General features: G+C 44.8%; 1 protein-coding gene across 1 annotated transcript in view; it reads left to right on the top strand.

The window, feature by feature from the left end:
* Nucleotides 1-1810: 1810 nt before the first annotated feature.
* Nucleotides 1811-18946, top strand: part of RGR (retinal G protein coupled receptor) — a 17418-nt gene continuing 282 nt past the window's right edge. Inside the window, exons 1-7 of the mRNA XM_009635128.2 lie at nucleotides 1811-1889; nucleotides 4964-5120; nucleotides 6768-6889; nucleotides 15521-15674; nucleotides 16224-16341; nucleotides 17905-18022; nucleotides 18832-18848. Coding sequence (XP_009633423.1) covers nucleotides 1811-1889; nucleotides 4964-5120; nucleotides 6768-6889; nucleotides 15521-15674; nucleotides 16224-16341; nucleotides 17905-18022; nucleotides 18832-18848 — 765 coding nt within the window. The remainder of the gene's footprint in view (nucleotides 1890-4963; nucleotides 5121-6767; nucleotides 6890-15520; nucleotides 15675-16223; nucleotides 16342-17904; nucleotides 18023-18831; nucleotides 18849-18946) is intronic.

Genomic DNA, 18946 nt, shown 5'->3' with positions numbered 1-18946 from the left:
ACATGTAGGTGAGTGAAAGAAAAAACGTAGCAGTGGATTTATGTTGTGCCATGTAATTTTGCTCTGCTTAAACCAAACATCTGTATAGCCTAACAAATATCATGCCCTTCTGAATCCTACTTCAAAATCCAAGAGCATATCCATCAAGGCAATTACCTACATCAAAACCAGCTGTAAACTGAATGCCAGAAGTCACAAACACAGCAAGATGGTTTCACAACAGCCTTGAAGCTCCGATCAGTTCTCCTGGGCATGACAGCCTGCAAGCATGGATTTCAGGAAAATTGCAAAAAATCCACCACTGTCCTCAACCAAGACCCCTGACTGTGAATGTGTCTCCACTGTGTAGTCAGGAGAACCATGAACAAGCTCTGGCCGTGTCTGGAGCAAATTCACTCTGCCTGACACCTCCATCAACCAAAAGCCAGATCAGCACAGTGTGGGACCTGAGCTGGGGGAAGCCAATATCCCTTGTGCTTCAGCTCCGGTTTTGCTCCCATTTTGCGGTAGGATTATGAGGATGAAGAAAGTTATGTGTCAAAGTAGCAACTATTGCACTAGTGGCACCTTGTTGTTAGGGCAATAGGTAAGTCTGTGGAAAAGCAGTAAGGAAAGGGAAGTGAAGAAAAAGGAAAGATATGCACAATAAAGGGTGGAATAAAGTACCATTTAAAGAAAACAACCCCATCTAGTAGTTATCATAGCTATTGCTATTCTAAATGTAGGTTAAAAATTGAGAAGTGTGGCCAAGTTGCCCAATTCTAATGGGCAGGCATTGAAAATAACATAAATAATAGTTGTATAGCTAAAAAAGTACCATTTGTTTCACCTGGACTCTGAAAGCTGCTGTCTTCTGTTCTGCAGGATCCAGGCATTCAAATTCCAGAAGAGTTAGTTGATCAATCAGCAGGACAAGAAGTGAAAGAAAAATGGTTGACCCTGCTGGGAAATGACAAGGGTTCATGCACATCTCGGATCCATCGTGGGGTTTGCTCGTAGGGGGAAGTTGGCCGGCAGGTAAGGATCTGGAGGCTAGGCAAGCTGCACATTGCGCATCCTCCAGAGCCACCCTGCACCAGGACCCCAGCCCTCAAACATCTCCAGAAGGACAGTAAGGTAATTCCTGTGAGCACTCACTGCTGGGCAACTCATGTATGTCCTTGTACATCTGGGGCCCAAAATGAGTAATTTGTGTTTGCCTTTAATCAGGCTGTGCCAGTGTGTACCTTAACTTAAATCTCGGATATGAAGAAGAGATATGTTAATATACAGAATAGCCACTGCCAGAAAAAGACACCAGCTGGTTTCTAAAAAAAAGGGGTGAGGGGAAGACCTATATGCTGCAGAAATTCTTGGTTGATACTTTTCCCCTAATTACCAACTTGATGAGTGCCCCTTTGTTTTTCAGGTCACTCCCCAATTATATATTGCATGTTTCCTTCGTTCCACAACCTTTAATTCTTTTCCAGTGTTGCAGAATTAACTGGACAGGGTTCTTAATCTTGTCTCTACAAAGAACTTGTTGTAATTGCAATGAATGCTTTCATTTTGCTGGTGTCTGAAATACGATTTGCAGGGGAAGGGGGAGTGCGGGTTGGTGCTAGTCTCATCATTAATGACATTCTTGCGGGGATTGTAGTGGGGGGAGTAAAAACCCCAAAGCTTTTATATAATAACGAGCATGTGTCTGCACGTGAACTGCTCCTTTAAGAAGCCTTGGGCTAGTGGAAGAAGGGGGATCGGAGAAAAGGCAGCCCTACAGCTATAACAGAGGGCAGAGGTTAAATCTGTTGGCATTTTTATCGCAAGTATGGTCACTGCATACCCTCTCCCTGAAGGCTTCACTGAATTAGAGGTGTTTGCCATCGGCACGGCCCTGCTGGTAGAAGGTAAGCTCCCTGCGGGACCTCAGCAGCAGTAAGATTTTTGCCCCTATTATTCCTGGTGGAAGGGGGAAGGAAAATTGAAGCAAACAGCAGCTGACCCAGCCCCACCGTGGTTACTGTGGCTACATCACTAGTACTTCTGGTGAGTACATCAGGACGAGCCCCAAGCTGTTGGCAGTGAAGATCTGCTTTTTATACATAGCTGCCCTATGGCAGGGACGTACTTGCTACTTCGCTTTCTTATGGAGAATCTGGGAAGTAAGATTTTGTTGTTGACTTTTAAAGGCAATTTTGTCTTCCTTGGGGGAAGGATGTTGAAATGACTGATGATCTCTCAATAAAACTGGGCTGCTTGGTTTGTGGGCTGTGATGGCAGTCTGACAACCAACGACGATAGGTCCAAAATAGCCTGTTAACTGTTAGCACGCATCCAGATTGCACCAGTAGCACTGCAATTAATGGCTGCTGGGTAAAAGCAACAAAAAGACATATACTTTCATGAGATTAAAAAGCTCTCACAGAGTTAAGAAGCAAAATTTGAGGTAGGAGACCGTATTCATTTAATTTAGCCAGTGTGGGCTTTTCTTAAGGCATGTGCCACTTTGTTGAGAGACTGCAACAAAACCGTGAATTTTTTACCTACCTGGCAGCTGGCAAAGGACAAGCTTATAGCTAGGATTATGCCAGTGTCAGTCACTGGCTTCTCTTCTGAGCTACATCCTGTTCAGGGCCTGGGACCCCATCCCTGCATAGTGCTGCTCAGCTGGGGACGCAGGGATCATGAGGCCCAACAGCAGAGGAGGAGCTGTAAGCACCATCAGAATGGGATAAATGTTCATCAGCTCACCCCATGAACGTGGAGAATGGGAGAAAGGAGGATGCTCACCCTCTCCTTGTGGGCGAGATCAGCTGGAAGGCAGCATCATACCTGCCTGCAAAAGAAAGCTGGAAGAGCCGTGTCAGAAACTCTTCCTTGGAAGAGAGAGAAAGAAGAAGCAGCTTCTACTACTGGCCCAGGGGCGAGCTACTGCCTAAACAGAGAGTTCAGGGCTAAAGCTGGCCATTCAGGGCTAAAGCTAACCAACAGCTTTAAGCCATCTGCAGGGCCTGGCAGGTCCCGGCATGACTTTGCACTTGGTTACTGAGGGGCAAGGACTAGCAGGACAGGGACACCATTGGGTGATGGCAGAGCCCAACAGCCAGGGTCCTGCCAGGGATCCGTGGCACCACGGCCCTGCCGGCCCCCAGCTGCCCACCCGCGCCGAGGGCTGCAGCCTGCTGGGGACACTCAGCTGCTGAAGCCCAAGCAAAGGACCTGCTGGTAACCTCCTCTTAGAACCAGATGTGGTCTAACACATTGATGTTTTACTAAACACAAGTATTTTCTATAGGGCTTTAGGCAGAACACACCCAGCAGATTGGCAATACTACTTTCTCCTTGTCGTCTAACTTAAAAGATCAAACTAAATAATTAAAGATTATTTCACTTTCTCAGAGACTCAGAAAAAGGCAGTGAAGACCTCTTTTTGCTGCAGCTTCTAAGTGCAGTTTGCAAAAAAAGTGCTGGGGAAAGAGGAAAATCTTGCATTCACTTTATTAACTGGACACACTTGCTGTTCTAAGAATGAAAACTCAAAGCTATTTTTTAATTTAGTAAGTTGCCTATTTATACACTCACACTGGCCTTCAAGAAAGCGCAGTGGGGTGAAGCCTGGAGCTTCCAAAAACAGGAGAAAAATAGAAAAAAGTTGATACGTTAGTAACTTTTAAGCTCTATTCTAATATAGTCACAACATACCTCTTATAAAGGCTTGACTGCATTTGGGAGAGTTGGCAGCAGTGTTACCCTGTGAGCACGAGGCACGCTGGCGGGGAGGAAGTAAGAGCAGCAGATCTTGAATGGTTCCATGTTATTTCTCCTGGAAATATTTTGTTATATGCTGTGTAATGGAAGACACATCAGCCGTTACTATGGTTATGCCATCAGCCATTAATGCAAGTAAGGCAGGAGCAGGGCTTCTGACTAGGCAAAATCACCCATCTTATGTAACTGCAGAATTAAGACGATGAGCGTGACTACACTACTTTATGGAATTAGGGGATATGGGGTTTTTTCTGCACTACACCATTTCTCTTTCCAAGAGGAATACAAAGAAGACGACATACTGCCTCTCATCTAACTGAGACTTAAAGATGGGATGTTGAGTCAGAGCCTCATCAGAGCTAAAATAATTCAGGTCATCTCAAAAAGGACAAAGCTTGAGATTAAACCAGTGAAGAATGAGTTTCAGGGTGGCTCAATGGGATGGGGGGGGGAGTGAGCGAGTGGCTGCGTGGTACTGAGTTGCCAGCCGGGTTAAACCACGACAGCACAGCTCTGGGCTGGGGGAGCAGCTGGGGCTGCCTGGATGCTCCTCTCTCAGGATCAACATTAACTCATTTTTTTAAATCTATCAGTGACTACTTTTTATAATTAGATTATTCCTTTCCATGTATAGTCTGTTGACGAAGGGCAGTAACAAGATTGAGCTGGTGTGATTCAAGCACTGCCTAGGTTAACCTTAGGCAGAAGCCCAAAGGGAGGCAGGCTGACTGAAATACGGCTGAGGGATTTCTATGCTTAAATCCAAAAGGACGTTGCCACCGATATTAAACACAACCCGTTTCCCTACCAAAGACAGGCCTGGAGACAGGCACACTGGCACCACGTGCTGGCTGTCAGCCCCACGGAAGCTTCTTCCTCTCATCCCCCTCGCCCTGACCCACATGTCCCCGGATGGAGTCTAGCAATCACATTTCTCTATTAAAACAAAAGGCAGGATTACAAAGATTAAACCATCTCTGCCCCACATGAGTGGCCATCCCCCTGATGCAGTTTGAAGCAGTGGCCTCAGCTGTCGCCTGCGCCTTCTCTCCTGAAAGTCTTTGTAACTCGCGTGCAGGCTGCGAACGCCAGATATATTCCCTGTGCATAACTTCCCACAGTACTTCTTGCTCTCTTATTAAAGAAACCAGCAGTACCATTGCAGATATTCGCCATTTCCAGTTGCATCACGCCAAACAATTCTGTGTTTCAGCCCTGCTTGGTTTCTGCCTGAATGGCTTGACAATTATTTCTTTCCGAAAAATCAAAGAACTCCGAACACCCAGCAATCTGCTGGTTCTCAGCATTGCACTGGCCGACTGCGGGATCTGCATCAACGCATTCATCGCTGCCTTTTCCAGCTTCCTAAGGTATATCTTCTTTTTCCTAAAGGGTGCTTAGAAGAACCACATGAAAATTAACAGTTTAAGTTCTAAGAGGTCAAATTAATGTAATGACTCTCTTTCTAGCATACCACCTAACCAACCTTCTCATTCCCTCAGTCTGAAATAGCAAAATGAAGCTCCATACAGTTCTATCAGGCAAGTAAAAAAGCAGACTTTACTGCATATAATCCCTGACAGTTTATAAGACTGCTTATAGAAAACCTATAACCAGGCAGCTTTACCAGCAGTTATAGTAGAAGCTACCTGAATATCAAAATAGCAGTACATTTTCATTTGACTAAACCTCTAGACTGACCCCAAATTTAACTACAAGTCTTTCTGTTTTTTTATGAATCTTTTCATTAAAGCACTTATTAGACAAGTTTGTGGAAAATGAAAATGCAGATCTGTTAGCAGGGGGTTCACATCAGTTATGACACATTTGATTTTCCACATTTTCACACATGTCAATCATTTAGTCAGAGGACAGAAACAATATCAAGCATTTCAGTGAATAATTACAACAAACAAATCACAAGCAAAGCATACTCAAAAAAAAACCCCCCACCCTATAAAATAGCTAATGAATAATTCCACCTAAACAGCATATTTTTAAACCCTGGAAATGCCTTTAGTAAAGGACAGAACATGACGATATCTCTCTTAATGGATATAGAAACATTTTTTTGAAAATTGACACGTCAAGAATAAGCTCCAATGAGGCCTTATTCAATGCTATCTTACCTCCTGTATAGGTTACTTGTTTCAGACACTTATGTCTTACTGAAGTCAGTAAAGATGCCTTTACTGAACTGGAGTTGGGAAGCTAAGGTCAACACATCAAAATGAGCTTGGTTTTCACAATTGCAGGACCTTTCCCTTTAAATGGGAGGAGAAGTTTCCCGGCCTCCCAAGAAATCAGTTCAAAGGGACTTCCAGGGAGAGTCTCCAAATAAATTACACTGGTGTTCTGTAAACAGATGAGAAAGGAGATTTCCACCTCGCAGCCAGCTTTATGAGCATAAGAGTCAGGTTAGATGAACACAGAAAGAAAAAAAGCCATAGCTCCTTGCCATGGGTGACCAGGCTATCAAAGGCACAGGTCAGCAGATGTCTGCTACATGAGACCATCTCACGGTTCTTTTCATTCTATGTCTGCAAAGATATTTGGAGGTCTTGGTCTTACTATTAGGAGTGGTTTTATCTGTTGTGAGCTTTTGTACTGTGTTGCATAGTGAACACTGACTTCCCAAAAGGTTATTACTAATTTCCTACTTTCACATGTTGACAAATTGCCTGCTCCCAGTGGGTGCAAACTTTGGGGATATGGATAATTGGATTAAATGTAGATTTCAAATTAAAAAAAAAAAAACTTTCCAATATATAAGTGCAGAGTTATATTTTCTTCTCCATATTAAGAGTAAAAATAGCTGTTGTACTATATCAGACATCACAGCAAGATAAATGCTGGCAAACACCTAAAGGCAACCACGGTAACAGCTTTCCCAATGTTTCTCAGACTTAGAAAGCACATGCACAGGCTATCATTTTACCCTCTCTGTTAATGCAATTTCCAAACATGTCTTCACCTTTTTCTATAATTTTCTTAACATATTCTTTGTTTGTTGACAGATACTGGCCCTACGGCTCTGACGGCTGTCAAATCCATGGATTCCAGGGCTTCTTGACAGCACTAGCCAGCATTAGCTCCAGCGCCGCAGTTGCCTGGGACCGGTATCATCACTACTGTACAAGTAAGGGCTACGATTTGCCTGGCAACCTTACCCAGATCCTGCGATAAGGCAGCTTGCTTAGATTTCAGAGAATATTATTTTTTATCTGTGTATCTTACATGTAAGTTTATTTATCTCACACACTAGAGATCGAGCAAATATAAACAATCTCTCCAAAGGATCTCTTGCCACACAGGGGGGACTAACCAGCCACCTTCAGGAGATATGTCCTCTTCCAGATCACATCCAAGTCCTGACCCTCTTGCCATGCTTTCACCTTCTCCATAAGTAATCTTCAATGTCCCAAACAGAACCCAGCTCCTCATATTGAAGAAAAATCTATGCACCTTGGGCTTCCATCCAGCACCCTGCTGTGTACCAAATAGATCTTCATGCCCATGCAGAGTTTACTAATTACAGACAAATTTCGCATAGTTAGAGAGCTGCCTCTGCAGACACAGCAGCTGGAACAGAGCCCACAGCAAAACACTTCTGCAGAGGCACGACCGGGCAGCCAGAGCTCGGCAGCCCCGTTGTGCGGCACGTGGGCACCTTGGAGTGCAAGAGCCATCGGTAGGGTCTCTGCTACGTTCCAAGCCCCCTCATGAAGACTGGAACTCAGTACACTTGTTCCCAAGCAAGGAACAAATTATCTGCAAGTTTCAATACGAGTGGCAGAGCTATTTTTAAGTACTGATAAGAGGAGGAATATGTTATTTTTCTTCTCTTAATGAAGGCCATTTTGGGGGTTTTTTCTTGCAATTTAGTTTTTAACTAGCTCTGACACCTTAGCTGAATTTAATGGAAATCTAATATTAGACAGGGAGATCAACCCAGGAAAATAAATTTGCCCTTTTTTTGTGGACTTATGAAAGCCTATTTTTGATTTAGGTCAGAAATAGAAATTGACAGGGTTATCAAATATATGGATTTATAGAGATGGAAACGCTCCATCTTTTATCACAGAACTACCTCCCAAATTTTGGCAGTACCAGATTTGTGCGTTCATGTAACACGAGCGGAAATTTGGCTGAATTAGGGTGCTGAGTTGGATTTGGTGTCTGCTGAGACTGCTAGGACTTGTGCTGAGACTCCAGCTGTGCTCCAGCCACCGCCGCGGGTGGGGAGAAGCAGGGAATGACAGTATTGCCTGGGCACAGAAGTTGGGAAACACAGCAAGGGGCATTATCATCTGCTGTAAAACAAACCCTGCTTTCTCGTGAACACGGTGGCACAGGGATGATGTTTGCTTTTGTCTGATAAGACAGACTTGTCTTGTGGGTACTCTGTGGGTACTTTGACAGGGCCTCACTTCTCCCTGAACACCAACTCTCACCGTAAATGCGGCAGCTTAGTACCTGTCAGTCCCCACTTCCCTCTCCAGTTTACTTCTAAGTAGCCAATGTTTTCAAATGTTATTAGGAAAGGCCTGAGTGACAAACACAGGGTGTACAATCTCATGGCCCTCATTAGGAAAAGGGAAAGTGACACAACATGAAAGACAAACTACTTCTGAAAGGACTTCTTAGCACTCCATAATGCTAGGAGTGCCCTAATCTGCGCTACTTGGCCATTTCTGGAGTTGTGTGGGAGCTCTGCCACCTGGAGAAATAGATGAGGTCCTGCCACGCAAATCTGCAGCGTTTGTGCAGTTTTCTGCTAAAGCCAGAGGAGTGAGGAGTCCAGAGCACCCCACATGACCACGCCGTTCCCCAAAATTTTGTGTCCATTTGGCAATGCTGATAGACAAACACAGCCCTCCTTTTCCTGTGCTAAAGCACAGGTTGCTTAGACCACTTCACAAACCTCTTTTCTAAAGGAAAGTGTAAAAGCTGGCTGGGGCAGGACCTGCTGAGCTGCAGCGCTTCAGTCCCCTCTGCCACTTGCATCCAAGCAGCCTTTCAGGCACGGCCTCCGCACGATTAAAGTGGAAAGTGGTAAAACACACCCAAAGCACACAGCGAACACGTTCAATCCGATGATCCCATTGAGGGTAGAAAGGTTGCCAAATTTTTGTTCTGCGACTTTTGTCAAGAATTCGGCTCAGGCAAGGAAATGGGTTTTTTTCTTCACATCCAGACAAAGGCTTCAAATAATGCAGGCTGCAAGCGAAATCCATACCAATACCCTTTGGACACTGAAATGTGTTTGGGGCTAGAGGAGCAGCATCTGTATTTTCCAAGGGAGAGAATCTGAAAATAAGTATGCCTTTGGAAAGACATTTTACTCTCTGCAACATTGACTTCAATGCTTTCGTGTCACGCACTCCTCCAGTCAAGAGCACGCTACATTAAGAGCGCAGGCAGAGAGACCCTAAGGGCACAAGCTTCTTTACTTTGCTCAAATTGTTACTTACTGATGGCCAAACATTGCTGCTATTACCGAACATTTTGAACAACAAAACAAAAACAAAACCAGACACCCAGAAGGTTTTAAAGTCTCATGCTCTACAGCTATTCCAGTAAAACCAGCCTCTTCTAGCTTCATCCTTCACATGCTGATTGCGAGGAAGATTAAGTCGTAATTCACAGATCTGATATGCCAAGCCTACAGGCTGTACTGTGCTCTCAATCCATACATTAAACTCCTGTTGACACTGGTGCGGGTTGCATGCCTGTACAGAAGGTACAAAACACCTGTGCTTAAAAAACAAAGCTATCAGCTTTTTATCTTCATTCCCCGGGAACTGGTACTCCTTCCAGACTCAATGACATCATCCCCAATGTTTTTGTTATGTCATAACAGTTTCCAAGAAAACCTTTGTCATGGCATTCCTCAGCTTGATCCTTGATTATCCACTATCCATATTTCTGAGGAAAAAAGAGCTGTTGAGAATGAGAGATTATTATTAGGATAAGAGAAAATAGGACTTTTCAGCAATTCTGAATGCTAAGAACACAAATATGTTCACCCACATCCTGAAAATTAACCAAGTTTTTAAAATTGGAAGTAAATGCAACCCTCAGTGACAAAGCCTTTAAAGCGTATTGGTAACTAGACGTGTCACTCATCTGAAAACAGGTTGGTATTAATTGGCATGTGGAAGAAAATAGCACAACCACCACACAAGACAGAGAAGTTAGTGTTGCAAGACATTTTACTCTTCCTCCTCTTGCTTTCTTCTTCCCAGGCAACCACGCTGGGCAACTCTTTTCATCCCCTAATGTGGCTTCGGGGCCTGTGAGATGCTATTTTCACAGCAAGGAGGAGAGAACTGCAGAAATCTGTAGCCTCAAAGTATGCAATGAGAGGAGAAAAGGCAGGGGAGTCTGAAGGGTTTGACTGTCAATCACTAGCAAGATGAGATAACAGATTATTGTATTTCAAAATTTGATCATTAGGGGGGAAAGGAGCAAACAGAAGCAGTTTTATGTTAGTAAAGGAGGAAAGGGTAAACTCTGAGGAAGCCGTCTATCAACAGCCAAGCATTCAGGACAGAAGATGACATTTTATGGTAAGGTAGACATTGTTAGTTCTCCCTCCCTGGCCATTCAAATGAGGAAAATGTCCCAAATTATGTTCTTCCTATGGCAAGGGAGGAAGGCAGCAGCAGCCTGGGAGGTCCCACTGGAGCTGGGATCGGGCTGGTGGACAGCCCAGGGGTCAGTGGTCTGAAAGCAGGCAGCCACCTACCACGGAGACGTCTTTGCTGAAGGCATTTTGATCTAACGCACGGTTCGTTTTGGAGAGGGTAGCGTGCCGCTGTCAGCAGGTTATGGAGAGGGGAAGGATCCTGGCCAGTGCTTTTCCTTTCATAACCACAGCATACAGTTACAGTTTTACAAGGAAAGAAAAAAGTCTGGAAGATTTTACACTTGCATTCAAGAATTAAGGGGGAATGGAAAACCTGAAGTGATACATGTCAGTACTTTTCTCAATATTACGAGAGAAAAGATGAACAAAATCAGCAGGGATTTCACAGCAGCATTTAATTTCAAGGAGCAGAATTGCAGTGAGTTTTATCTAATCCTTGACATTCAAGGAAATCTAGGTGGTTATATCAGTATTCAAAGATTAGCAAAGTAGCATTTGCATTTACTTCAGTTGCAGGCGTCAGCTCTGTCAAATTAGGAGCACGTCCCTCCCTCCTGTCACACTTAGTGCAGCCGCCCTGCCACACTCCCTTCATCTAGTCTTGCACCTGCATCAGCCTTCCCTGACAAAATGCCAATGTTTATACAGATCTTGCATTTTCACTGAGTTGCCAAGACAGCTTTATGACCATGGAGAACCACAGCAAAAAATTAATGGAGTAAAAAAAAAATCCCTTTATTAAATTAATTTTAAAGACCTTTTTCTAATAATATGCACAAAAGCTGTTACACAGTACAGCTTGCTTATTCCTACCAAAAAATGAAGACTTGTGAGCACCAGTGACCAGTGCTTTTCACAGATGAAGTAGATACCAACAACTAATTTACGTATGACTGATACATATTTTCCTTTATAAGACTTTCAGCATTTTAGTCTTTGACAAGCTTTGCCAATTTTAAGTGATGCATGCCATGAAGTCTGGAAGCCATACTGTTCTGGAATATATCTGCTGTTATAACTTACCCATTTGCACAAATGAGGAAAAGGGACTTTTTTCCCCTCCATCCTAGGAAATCCTGTTGACCTTTTGTTTGAGAAATGCCTTTTGAACACCAGCCTGAAATCTAGCTGGAAGGTAGCCACTGTGCCAGAGATGCATTTTTCGCTCTTGCTGTGAAAATCAGATAAATGTTCAACCAATTTATAAATCTCAAAAAAAATCTAAATTCATAAAATTCCCCACAGACTAAAGATGAAGAAATAGTTTATGATCATGTCACTAAAAACTGGACAGCATAATCAGAAGGGTTGTTCCATGCACTATCTAGCACTTCCTAAAATTTAAGCTTTTGACATCACTATTTTAGTAATCTTTAAACGATGGGGTTTTTTTGTTTAAGAGTGACCTCCGTCTCTTCCAAAGCAATTACAGAGCCATTTAAAATCCCCTGTGTTAATATTTCACTGTATGGAAAAGAGAAGCTTCCCTCTTGCTTTTCAAGGAGAGAAAGCCAGAGCACAAGAGTGATTAGACATAATAGGTCCAAATTGCCAGCACTAATTAGGAATTATATCCTCAAGCATATGCTGAACTCCATACATACACATTTAACTGAATTAGGACCTACATGGCTATTACATTAAATTTTATCAGGCCAAAAAAATGCATTTAAGGTAAAGCAATGGCCTGCTCTGCACAAGAACAACTGAACTGCTCTCGACTTGCTCTCTTGCGTGGCCCTCTCAGAGGAAGTTTTTGCCACGTGAACGGAGCACAATTCTTTCTCTGTTCTTGTACTGGAAGTATTTTTTTCTGGGCAAAACTAAAATAACATCAAGTTTGTTTAATTTTACACTCATCTATTTTTAGCTACTTCTGATGTGTCATTAAATGTTTTCTGGAGGGTCAATAGGCAGCTGATTTCACTAGGACAATTTTACCATTATCCTCATTTTGCAAAAGGCCAAACCCATAAGGAAAATCTTCATTGTGTAAGTTTTGATTCTCTCCTTTTCTAGTGTCCAAAACAGGACTCCTTAGATGTGAGGAGAGAGAACATAGGAACTCAGCCCCAGAGATGAGCTTTCCAAGCGCAGGCTGTCGAGATGTGCCTGGTGCCAGACTCCATTACTGCATGGTCCTTTTATTCTACATCTAAAAATAAAATGGGGTTCACTAACACCTGTGGAAAAGTGACTAAAATAAGCTTTTTCTCACCATTTTTCATAGAAAAGGCACAAAACTTAAAGCAAAAAATTAGGAAAAGAAAAAAAAAGAAATCTAATGGAAATTGAGAAGCGTCATCTCACTGTGCTCTCCCTCCTGCCAGGGCCTTCCCAGCTGCAGGAGAGGGGGAACCAAGGCAGGGCACTGCCAGCCAAAAGCACGGGGAGGTTTCCCCTAGGGTGTCCCCTAGGCTGCACTTCCCCTGTCAAAAAATTAAACATAGAAATCTTCATTAAAGCCACTCTTGGTAGAAAATATTTGAAAGCCATTTAGGCTGGAGGCCTCACAACTTTCTTGTTGACTGTACACACCCCAGCTGGGAGCGCACAGGGCCAGAGGAGAGACGAGGCACCAAAAGATGGGTCACCCTGAACGGCCCCGGAGGCGGTGGGAGCCAGTAGAGCAAGAGCTTCCCCCGCTTCCTTGTGCAAGGCAGCAGCAGGAAAGGCAAGATTTCCACCTCAGCATGTCACCAACACTGTCCCACCAGCTGAGGGCAAGTTTTGCCAGTGCAGGTTTCTTTTCCTTACACGCAAAGATCCATAAGGTGCCGGTGTGTGGCCAGGACCCAGTGACACCAGAGTGCCTCAGTCACGGCCCATCATGTTTTGAGACCTTCAAGATATTGCAGTAGTCCATGAAGTAAAAGGATGGGGTGGAAAGAGAGCAAAGTTTCTGCCATGAGATACCACAAAAAATAATTGGTATTAACTATTTTATAGGCCTTCCTGAGAAACAAGAGACAGCCCAAGATTTAGTTTGGTTTTTTCAGAATATCAGGAGGACTTACCACTTACAAAATTGTATTCCCAAAGCAATAAATCTACTTCTGGCAGGAGCTTGGTTTAAAAGAAACACAATTCAGATCCAGGTTTCAGTGCAGCTGCTTTTGATAATGCCCGTAAAAAGTCGCTAGAATATGTAAAACACAGAACAAACCTGACAGCTCGTGTAATAAGCTTTGTGCTGATTGAATTTCAAGTTACAGTTATGCAAAGCCAAGCTACAAGAACCGCTGTGTAGAACACAAATGGAAATGGAAACCTGGGATGAGGAACAACTCTGACATGCTTGTTCGAGCATGTACCTAAATAGGATGCAGTTCTGAAAGACACAGCTTAGGCTACATTGCTTCTTTGGACTGGGAGGTTAAGAATAATTACAAGTTACTAAAAAGTTTGACTTGTATTTCTAGTCCCCTAAATCAAAAACTATTCCTTTATTTTTCATCCACGCTGTTCTTGAGTCAGTACTACAAAGCAGCATTTGCACCTTTGCAGCCAAAGTATATCTTCTATGTAGGAATCTTACAAAAGACAGATATTAGTCATTATTAATCATTCCTCATTAGTAATTATTAAAAAAATATTTTAAATTACTAAAGAATCAATAGATTGTTTTGTAAGTACTATAGTAAAACAGAGTATTTAACAAAAAAGGTTTTCTTTACTTTTTCCTTGTTATTTAAATTGCAAGATGGGCACCTGTTTTTTTCCCTAACTAATTTTTGAACAGCTGCACCAAACAATTTTTCCAAGTTGACTTTTAATGCAATTCAAACTCTGACTCTTTTCCCTGAAGAATCTATGGAAGATAAGAAAAAGGACAGAGGTAGAATCAGCATTCCTGTAAAAGGGCAATTTCACTACCATGCCTACGTTATTATCCTCCTTTAAAATAAATTGGGACGGTACGACACCAAATAGCTACTGTAGAGTTTGCGGTGCTTCCCGGGGCTGCTGCCTTCTGGGGATCGCCAGCCCGTACGGCCCTCGCAGCCCTTCGCCTTCCTGAGAAAGGGCAGAACTGGCCTGAATCTTCCTGGCCTGCGGTCACGATGCCGCTCTTACAAGGGCAGATGAAAAGATCGCCTCCCAACCTCAGTGAAAATTACATCGCTCCTTCTCCCTAATGGGAGATCTGATTAGAAAGGAGCAGCGAGCGAAGTCACCGTGCTCCTTGCTGGTGCAGCTGGCGGCATGGGCATGATTACGGACATTAGCCTCGATAACAAAATTATCCAGGCCTTTTTACACGCAAGCAGCGAGGTGAACACAGCGTCCTGCAGCAGCAGGGAAGCCTGCCTGCCTTCTCCGTGAAGAAATACTTCCTGCGTTTTCTGAAGTTTCCAATCTTTCATTTCATTCATTGACCTATTCCTACGGTATTTTATGGAACTGGATGAGATAGGCACAAGCGATCGCTTTTATTATAAAATTAGAAAACAATTACTAATGCTGAGCTTCCCATTTCCTGTTCCAGGCTAAGCAATGATCTGAAGGGCAACATAATTCGACCAGCAGTATTTTTAGGACAAGATCTGCTGTCGGGTTGTGTATATATATTGATGAACAGTGCTTTTAGAAGAGGGAATATTTAATATCTGCGTGTGCCCTGCAGGCCTGGCAGGGCAGGAAGGAAGGAGGCAGGGGCTGGGGAGGGGGTGCAGCCACATTTCTGATCTGGCTCACGCCCTGCAGCAGGGCTCTGGTTCTTCAAACACTATTTATTGCATCGCCCGGTCCCTTCTACTCTCTGCCTCATCCCAGCCTTTAAACATGTTCCCAAAACACAAAAATATAGTGTTCATAACAGCAGCTGTATCCCCAGCGTGGCACAAAGCTGAGCAGCGATACAGCATCTGTCTAAGTAAAGCACACAGAAGGGGACAGTACAACTTGTCCTTTCCTGAAGTCCAAAATCTTCCCTCAAATGCCATGCAAGGTTGATTCCTCCAGACTCAGGTCAGCTTCTGGCTACAAAACACAGACAACTGCTTGTTTCTGCCCGAGGCCCAGGGGCCGGGGCGCTTGGCTTGGCCCCACAGTGCCAGAGAGCTTTGGCCCACGGCTCCGTTCCGGGCACGGAGATCCCCTTTGCTCTTCCCGCAGGGAGCAAGCTGCAGTGGAGCACGGCCATCTCCATGATGGTGTTCGCGTGGCTGTTTGCTGCCTTTTGGTCTGTGATGCCCTTGCTGGGGTGGGGAGAATACGACTACGAACCCCTCCGAACCTGCTGCACCCTGGACTACAGCAAAGGGGACAGGTGAGGGCCGGGGCCAGCTCCCAGGGGAGGGAGGGTGGAGGCTGCCATCCCCCAGGGTGGCCTCGGCAGCACACCAAAACCCACGGCTATCCCCCATCATTACTGCTGGGGCAAGGCAGGCATGGCCCAAGGCTGCCTTGGCTGGCACGGCAGCATGTGGGAAGAGCTGAAGTCAGCTTCCACTGTGGGAGAGGCTGACGCTCATGTTTCTACTACTCCCTTACTCATAATAAGTCACCTACAAGGTGCATCCGCTCTGGGTTTAGGACTTGAAACTCTTTAAGAATGGGTTTGGTTTTATGCAGCCCAGCACTGATGCTTGGGTTTAGAAACCAAGCATCTGCTGTGATTTTCTGCAATACCCCACACGCAGCAGCATGGCACAGCTTAACCCACCTTCAGCCAACGCTGCACCTAAAGCATGTTGACAAAACTGATTTTGGCAATTTTAAAAAAATAAGCTAATGAATATTTACAGCAAGTTTACAAAGGTGCCCTAGAGAGGAATTAACAACCTCTTTTTTTTTTTTCCCCCCTCACCTTTTCCAGAAACTATATCACGTTCCTTTTTGCTCTGTCCATTTTCAATTTCATGATCCCGGGCTTCATCATGCTGACGGCCTATCAGTCTATACACCAGAAGTTCAAGAAAAGCGGGCACTATAAGGTAAGAAAGCTTCCTGAGCCCCTGCAACTGCCTCGCCAAAATTGGGCTGCATCCAGTAGAGACAAAGTCCCCAGAAAGCCAATTTCTTTCACAGAGGCTTTGGCTCGGCTGCTTCTGTGCCAGCTCCCCGGTGCTACTTGAGTAGGAGGGTAGCGCAACACAGGATGGGGCCACCCAGAGGGTTTGTGGAAACCCCATCCTCAGAGCTTTCAAGATTTGACCAGCCGGTCACATCTGCCCTGACCTCGTGCTGCAAACGGTTCCCCGTCAAAGCAGGGGTCGGACCAGCAACCCTGAGGATTCCCCTCCACCAACACGGGTCCAACTCTAATCACAAACCAAACACGCAGCATGCAGAATGTTTGCTAACAGCATATCAATACTTATCCAGAGAAACTTTGCTCCAGAAGGATCATTATTCCCTGCTTTGCTACAGGCTCTTAGCTTATCGCTGAGGAAGTCGGCCAGAACTGCGGCACTGCAAGGAAACACAGGGGCACCCTGTGGGGGGAGAAGGGCCTTCCCAAACACGCCGTGTTTACACTTGGCTGAGGAAATTCAGATATCTTTATGAGCTGGAAACAAAGGAACCACTCTGGCATGGCGTGTTTATGGGAATGTAACGTGGTGATTCCGTGAGTTGTTTCCTTAGCTGCAGGCTGTACGGTCTGGGGCACTACGCGTGGCTGGCGGGCACAGCCCGGCCCCTGAGCTCGATAAAGACGGTCGGTTCTCAAATGGGATGTTATACCAGCAAAGAGACAGTCAGGCAGACTGGTCTGTAGCTGTCTGGAATATATACATGTGCCCTCTACATATTTCTTGAACAAATCTCAGCGTTTGTTATTGTAAGTATTTTCTTTTTTTTTTTTTTTCCAGTGAGTTTACACAATAGCATGTGATTTCTTTCCCACCATATTCTGTAGCGGTGCAGGCTAGTTACGATGCAGAAAACGTAAGGATTAAATTATCACTACCCTATTCATTAATATTTATAAGACACTTGGGAACAGCCAGCCAGGAGCACCAAGGATAAGGCCCTAGCTTGAAGGGCACAGGAATCCTACTACCACAACACAGAAGCCACGGCATCCATCTGTTGCAGTAGGAACGGCTTCACACAGTTCACTTGTCTGCAAGACCCTCTAAGAAGTCAGCAAGATATCGTTCCTTTTTATCTGTTTTTAAATTTACACGTTGCCCTCCCCCCTCAGCAGCAATAACTGGCCACAGCTTCTATGTCCAGCACACCCCCACTGATTTAGCTGCTCTGCCAGGAGGGGCTCTGCCACTGCTGCCCAGGAGCAATGCCTCTCCCCACCAGACCCCCCCCTCCCCAGAGCAGGGCTTTGGGGCTTGCTGCCCCGGCAGCCCTCGGCACAGAGGGAGCTGTCCTCGCACCCCTCCGACCTGCACAGCAAAGCAGGAACGAGTTGGCAGATCCTGGCTGCCAACCCTCGCCCGCTGCTGGACGCAAACCACGGTCACGCAGGGGCGCTCCCATCCGCTTGCTGCGGTGCGTGGTTGGGAAACACAAAGGAATGTATTGCTCTTGTTTTTCAGTTTAATACTGGTTTGCCATTGAAGACGCTGGTCATTTGCTGGGGTCCCTATTGCCTGTTGTGCTTCTACGCAGCCATTGAAAACGTGATGTTCATTTCACCAAAATACCGCATGGTACGTCCGCGGCACCCACGGGGATTCCAACAATGACATTTCCTTACTCCCCTCTCTCCCTTCCTACGGAACAAGACCCATTTACTCCCAATTGGGTTTACTTGTTTTAACACATATAACAAGTAGAACATTTCCTCCAAGCATTCTGTTATTCTACCACTTTTAAGGCAAAACAGCTGAGCACAGAGATATAACAAGCACTGCATTACTGCTTTGATCAAGCAACAACATAGGGAGTTGGTGTTTCTTCCTTCAGCAGTCAGTAGAGGTCTGTAGCCTGCGCCGCTTCATGGTTTGTAGGAGCTTTTTGTATCCTTCCCAGGGTCAAGTACCAGCTCAAAATGTTTGATTTTGAAGAGACTGTTTGTCTCATTCATTTCTCTAGTACTTCTCTGTCCTCAGGGAAGCTGCAGTTGATCACTCTTAAGGTTCCGCTGCCTCCTTTTTTCCCTTTTTTCTATGAGTCTTGGCTCTGAGACTGCCTCTGAGACTCAGTAAGACCACATCAAACCTTTCAACTTCCATTCAGTCCCCAAAAATCAGCCCAGTTTCAGGTCACCAAATGCATTACTGTACTTAGGTATTCAGTATCATACATAAAACATGTTAGCAATATTGGCCCCCTTATCCATCAAAACGTGTCCACGGCACACCCTTCACTCCTCCCAAGTGCCTGTATTCACTCTCAGCTGAAATATCCCAATTTCAGACAATGCTGATCTAAATTCTTTCTCCTGGAGACCATAATTTCCTGAGCAAGGGCCCCCAACTGGCCAAAATGCTTTTAGCTCTCATCTCTCCGTGGGTAGCCAGCTGCTGCCATTGGAGAGAGGCATGGGTTTGGTAAAGGGAAACTGAGCCTAGGCTGAAATCCATCCATGGGCTCCTCGGTGCATTTTCCTATTAATAAATCTTGTGTCTCTCAACA

Source organism: Egretta garzetta, unplaced genomic scaffold (genome assembly GCF_000687185.1).
Source record: "Egretta garzetta isolate BGI_Z169 unplaced genomic scaffold, ASM68718v1 scaffold280, whole genome shotgun sequence".
NCBI classification, from domain to species: domain Eukaryota; kingdom Metazoa; phylum Chordata; class Aves; order Pelecaniformes; family Ardeidae; genus Egretta; species Egretta garzetta.
This window is presented reverse-complemented; position numbering and strand designations above follow the sequence as displayed.